Source organism: Quercus lobata, chromosome 4 (genome assembly GCF_001633185.2).
Source record: "Quercus lobata isolate SW786 chromosome 4, ValleyOak3.0 Primary Assembly, whole genome shotgun sequence".
In the NCBI taxonomy this organism is placed as follows: domain Eukaryota; kingdom Viridiplantae; phylum Streptophyta; class Magnoliopsida; order Fagales; family Fagaceae; genus Quercus; species Quercus lobata.
Window position 1 is genome coordinate 95,213,538 of NC_044907.1, and position 5,138 is coordinate 95,218,675.

Genomic DNA, 5,138 nt, shown 5'->3' on the forward strand with positions numbered 1-5,138 from the left:
TCCCATGGACCTAGCTAGCAAAGCTTATGAACTTGGGCTGATTCAGTACATTAGCAAAGTCGAGGATAAGCCCCACGAAAGCTCAGTGCCAAAGTCAATCCAAATGAGCTAAGACCCATAAAGAACTCAGAACAACCCAAATGATGTAAGGCCCTATTGTATAGCAATTAAGCCATAGCAAGATATGAATGCTCTCGGGAAGTAGATGAGCCGAAGACTCAACGTCACAGTTTTGACAAATAGAGCTACCAAACGCACTTTGTCGCTACTAAAATACTGTTTAGCGCAAGGAAACTACCACTTCTAGAAAGTGAACTTGGCCCTTGGTCTAGTCAGTCAAGCGGAAAGGAACGTGAAAGTCCATGAGAAAGTATCTTAGCTGAAGCTTTCAAATTTTTCATATGTAATTCTTTTGCTCTCAATCTCCCAAAATTTTTCTGTCCAATATTAGTATGAGGAAGCACCATGTTGATTCAGGTAAGTTTCAAAGAATTTTGAGTCAAACAAGAAAAATTTAGTGTCTGAATACTATATTATTTCAACTTTAAATATTTCTGTATTTCGTAATCTTTGGTTGCAAAATTTGTTGCCAACAACTCGCACCGTGGTAGTATAGTAAGGGAAGAAAGAAGTGAATCACTGGTAGAGTACTAGTTTTCCCATCAGCCAAGTCAGAGTCCGGCAGTTTTAGTTTGATAAGGAATGGAACAAATCCAGACTCCCCTATTTCCATTCCATCAATCTTCCCAGCCATTAACACAGATTGTGAAAATGATGGTAGTTCAGAATCCAACGAAACATCTCCAAGATTCTCTCATAATTCCATTTCCATAATGTCATTATTCCCACCAGCCAAGTCTACTATAGATAGTCCTGAAAATTATGAGATAATAATTACAAGTTTTTCCATTCCATTAATATTCCCACCCACCATTTCTGAGACTGAGACCAACGATAGTTGTTCGGAGTCTAACCAATCACCTCATGCACAATTCTCTTGTTCGTCACTATTCCCACCAGCCGGGTCTGAAACAGACAGTAGTAGCTCCAAAAATGATGAAATAATACTTGGTCAGATCTTGCCCACCCCAAAGTTGAGGATCTTCAGTTTTACAGAATTAAAGGTTGCAACCAAGAATTTTAGTCCTAATACAGTACTTGGTGAGGGAGGATTTGGGTAGGTTTTTAAGGGTTGGCTCAAGCATAAGAGGCAATCCAAGAGTGGAAATACACTACAACAAAAATGTTTATTACAACAAAAAAAAATCGTTGCAATAACATCGAAATCATTGCAATAGTTTATGCGAAGTGTTGCAATAAAATTTGAGGTAATAAGTTTGTGCTACAAAAAAATTTTGTTGCAATAAACCTTAAATATTTTATTGAAAATTTTGATGTAATAATATATTTGCTATTGCAATAAACAATTTATTACTTCGAATATCTTGTAGCAATAGGCTATTATTTCATGAATTTTATTACAATAGATTGTAAAGAATTGACAAAAATAATTTGGGTTCAAATTATTGCAACAGTATATTTATTGTAATAGTTAAATATTTCATATTTTTTCTTACAATAGATTGTAAAATAATTGGAATTAGATCATTGTAATAATATATTCATTGCAGCTTCATGTTTGTCATTGCAATAGATTGTCAAGAATTGACAAAGATAATTTGGGTTCAAATTATTGCAACGGTATATTTATTGTAATAGTTAAATTTTTCATATTTTTTCTTAAAATAAATTGTAAAATAATTGGAATTAGATCATTGTAATAATATATTCATTGTAGCTTCATGTTTGTCATTGCAATGGATTGTAAAATAATTGATATTTTAGTTATTGCAATGTTAAATTTGTTGCAATAAGCCATCTCTTTGAAATTTCGATCTATTATAATATATCGCAAAATATATAATTGGTATCAAGTTATTACAATAGTTTCTTCAATTTAAATTATTAAAAAAAATTGATTTCTTCAATTTAAGTTATTGCAAAAAAATTTCTAAATTCAATTTAGTATTAAAATCTGTATTGGAACTGAAAATTATAAATTATTACAACTAATTATTATTAATGTAATAATTTACTATTTTTAAGTTACTATTGCAACGACTTTTAATTTTTAGATGTGATATTATGTCTAATACCATTATACTAATTTTGTTATATTAACATTTGATGTAATAGACTTATTTTGGTGTAGTGATAGGATGGTAATTGCTATCAAAAAATTGAGCCCCGAGAGCTTGGAAGGATCTCGGGAGTGGCAGGTAATTCTACCCAACTTGCTAGGGAATAATATATAGTTGTGAAGTTCATGTGTTTTGAATTCCTTTAGTCCTTTCAGTTGCGCTTTTACTGTGCTTCTTGTGAATACATTTAGGCCTCTCAATTGCACTTTTACTGTGCTTCTTGTTGCTATATTCATCATTGCTTGTTTCTTTTTAATGTACCCTTCTCCACTTCTAGAAAAAGATCATGCGAAAGGTAATTGGACAGGAAATGTAGTTGCAAATAGTATAAACCACTTTCAATTGTAGTCATGTAAGATCTTATTCACGACTTCTCTTTCTTGTTTGGGTTAATTGCAGCTATCCACCCAAAACTATAAGCTCATTGCAATGTTTATCATCATTTTTTATTTTTCTTGCAATCAACACCCTGATTCAAGATCAATTTGTAATGTTCACTACGCTATTTAAAATTAGTGGGCTGATTTGAGATCAATTTTTAATGTTTACTATGCTATTTAAAATTAGTATCAAACTTAGCAAATTAGTGGGCTGATTAGGTGGTGGGATGCTCTAATGTGTTAGTTTTCATTAACTTGCAACGTCCTCCCTAACCAACTCACTAATTTGTTAGATTTTGAACTCTAATTTGGATGGTTGGGTAAACATTGCTAATTAACCCTTTGATATATTTTATGATGATAACTATAATGAACCCTTTGATATATTATATCCATAAGAAACCTTTGGATATGTTATTTTGCTGTGTCTTAAATACTGTAAACAATTGCAGAGAAAAAAAAGAGAAAGGAAACAATGTATTCAGTTGTGATTTGGTTTACTTTGGCTGAACTGCAGCTTCCTCATTGCTACTAAGTCTGGGGTACACAATACTATTCTAGTTTAGAACACACACACACACATGCATTAAGTAATTTGGAGTTTGGTTAGATGTTTCAGTAATTTGCTTTTTAACATTACATTCAAACCATTTTAAATATGTATGCATATCTCAATGCTAATTTATTGGTGCAATCAGAGGTGAATTTCTTAGGAAGGCTCTCTCATCCTAACCTAATCAAGCTGTTAGGCTACTGCAGGGCGGACAGAGAGTTACTCCTCATTTATGAATTCATGCAAAAAGGCAGCCTAGAAAACCATCTGTTTGGAAGTAAGAGCTTAAAACATAATGAATTCTATTACTGTCCATATGTGCAGGGAATGTGTTGTGAATGTAATTCAAATATAAAAGTTCATTTGGTTCACCACACACATCTTTTATTTATGCAGGGTGGTTAGCTCTTCAGCCACTTCCATGGGATATACAGCTTAAGATTGCAATTGGAGCAGCTCGGGGCCTGGCATTTTTGCACACATCTGATCAGCAAATTATTCATAGAAATATTAAATCCTCCGATATACTGCTGGATGGGGTAAATTTCTATTGAAAAGTGAATAACTATCAAACTACAAGAGATGCACAAAGGAATGATATATTGCTACTGTCCCTAGCCCATTGATTATTATATCATCTTTTCATCTTGTTCACATTTCCAACCTTTATGCACACCCATTTTTCCCTTTGTGAACCCACCTCTCACAATTGATCCACCACGACATGGAATTAAAAAATTAAAAATTCCTTGGTCACAAAAAGAATGTCTCACAAATAAGTTTTGAACTTGTCTAACTTTTGGTTTTATTGCAGTCCTATACTGCCAAGATATCAGACTTTGGCTTGGCGAAGTTGGGTCCATCAGCTAGTCAAACACATGTGACAACACGAGTAATGGGCACGTATGGTTATGCAGCTCCAGAGTATGTTGCCACAGGTATTATTTCTACCAAAACTTTTGGACTTTTGGTGCTCTTAAGGCCAAATGAGGGTAAGGCTTAAGCTTGACCTAAATTTTGGCAAACTTCAGCTACTTAACCCTAAATGTTTTAAAAGCTGTGCCATGACAATATGTTATGTTGATTATACAGGGCATCTGTATGTCAAGAGCAATGTGTATAGTTTCGGTGCTGTTTTAGTTGAGATACTAACAGGTTTACGGGCACTTGATACTACTCGTCCAACTGGGAAACATAATCTGGTGGGTTGGATCAAACCATATCTATCAGGAATAAGAAAGTTGAAACAAATCATGGACTCCCGGTTGGCGGAAAAATATCCATCCAAGGCTGCATTCCATATATCTCAGCTTGCTCTAAAGTGCCTTGCAGCTGAACCTAAGCATCGACCATCAATGAAAGAAGTTTTAGAAAAATTGGAATGGTTTGAAGCTGCCAATGAAAGACCAAGGGAGCCTAGAAATCATGCTAGTCATCCTATGGTTCATCGACAAGGCCAGCAGCCTTTGCACCATCGTTCTCCACTTCATCCTAGACTGGATGGAAATCCAGCCTACCAAAATTCCTCCCGAGTAATGTGACTTTGATACATCTGCTACATGCAAGCATAATTCTTCACTTGTATGCTGATTGTTACTCATGAAAAACAACAATTCCCACTTTATTTTTTAATTTTGATTAATGTGATCTTTTGTAAGTTACAATGAGTATTATTATTTTACTGGTGACTTGTATGTACTGAATGAGTATTTAGCAACGGGACTGTAATTATTTAGAAGGTGGTGAGTTGTGCTTAACAGCTTAAGGATGTGTTATAAAGTTGTTAGTTTTGTTCCCGAAGCCTGCATATTATATATTGGGATCCATTAGTTTGAATATCCAGAATTCTTTCTTCTCAAGTTTCTCATTCTAGTGAGTTTTTGCATTTTCTAGCTTGTAATTATTAAAGTAGAGAAGAAAAAAACTTGATTAGCATCATCTTATCAGTAGTGTGAAAAATATACTTGTATGGTTATATATAATCTTTTCATACAACCATGTGGA

General features: G+C 33.9%; 1 protein-coding gene across 1 annotated transcript; it reads left to right on the forward strand.

Moving 5' to 3' along the window:
- Window positions 1-2,219: 2,219 nt before the first annotated feature.
- On the forward strand, window positions 2,220-4,851 carry LOC115983937 (probable serine/threonine-protein kinase PIX13). The gene is made up of 5 exons (XM_031106796.1): window positions 2,220-2,279; window positions 3,252-3,411; window positions 3,531-3,673; window positions 3,949-4,072; window positions 4,227-4,851. Exons 1-5 carry the CDS (start codon window positions 2,220-2,222, stop codon window positions 4,673-4,675), a joined length of 936 nt encoding a protein of 311 aa, XP_030962656.1. The 3' UTR covers window positions 4,676-4,851.
- The last annotated feature ends 287 nt before the right edge of the window (window positions 4,852-5,138 follow it).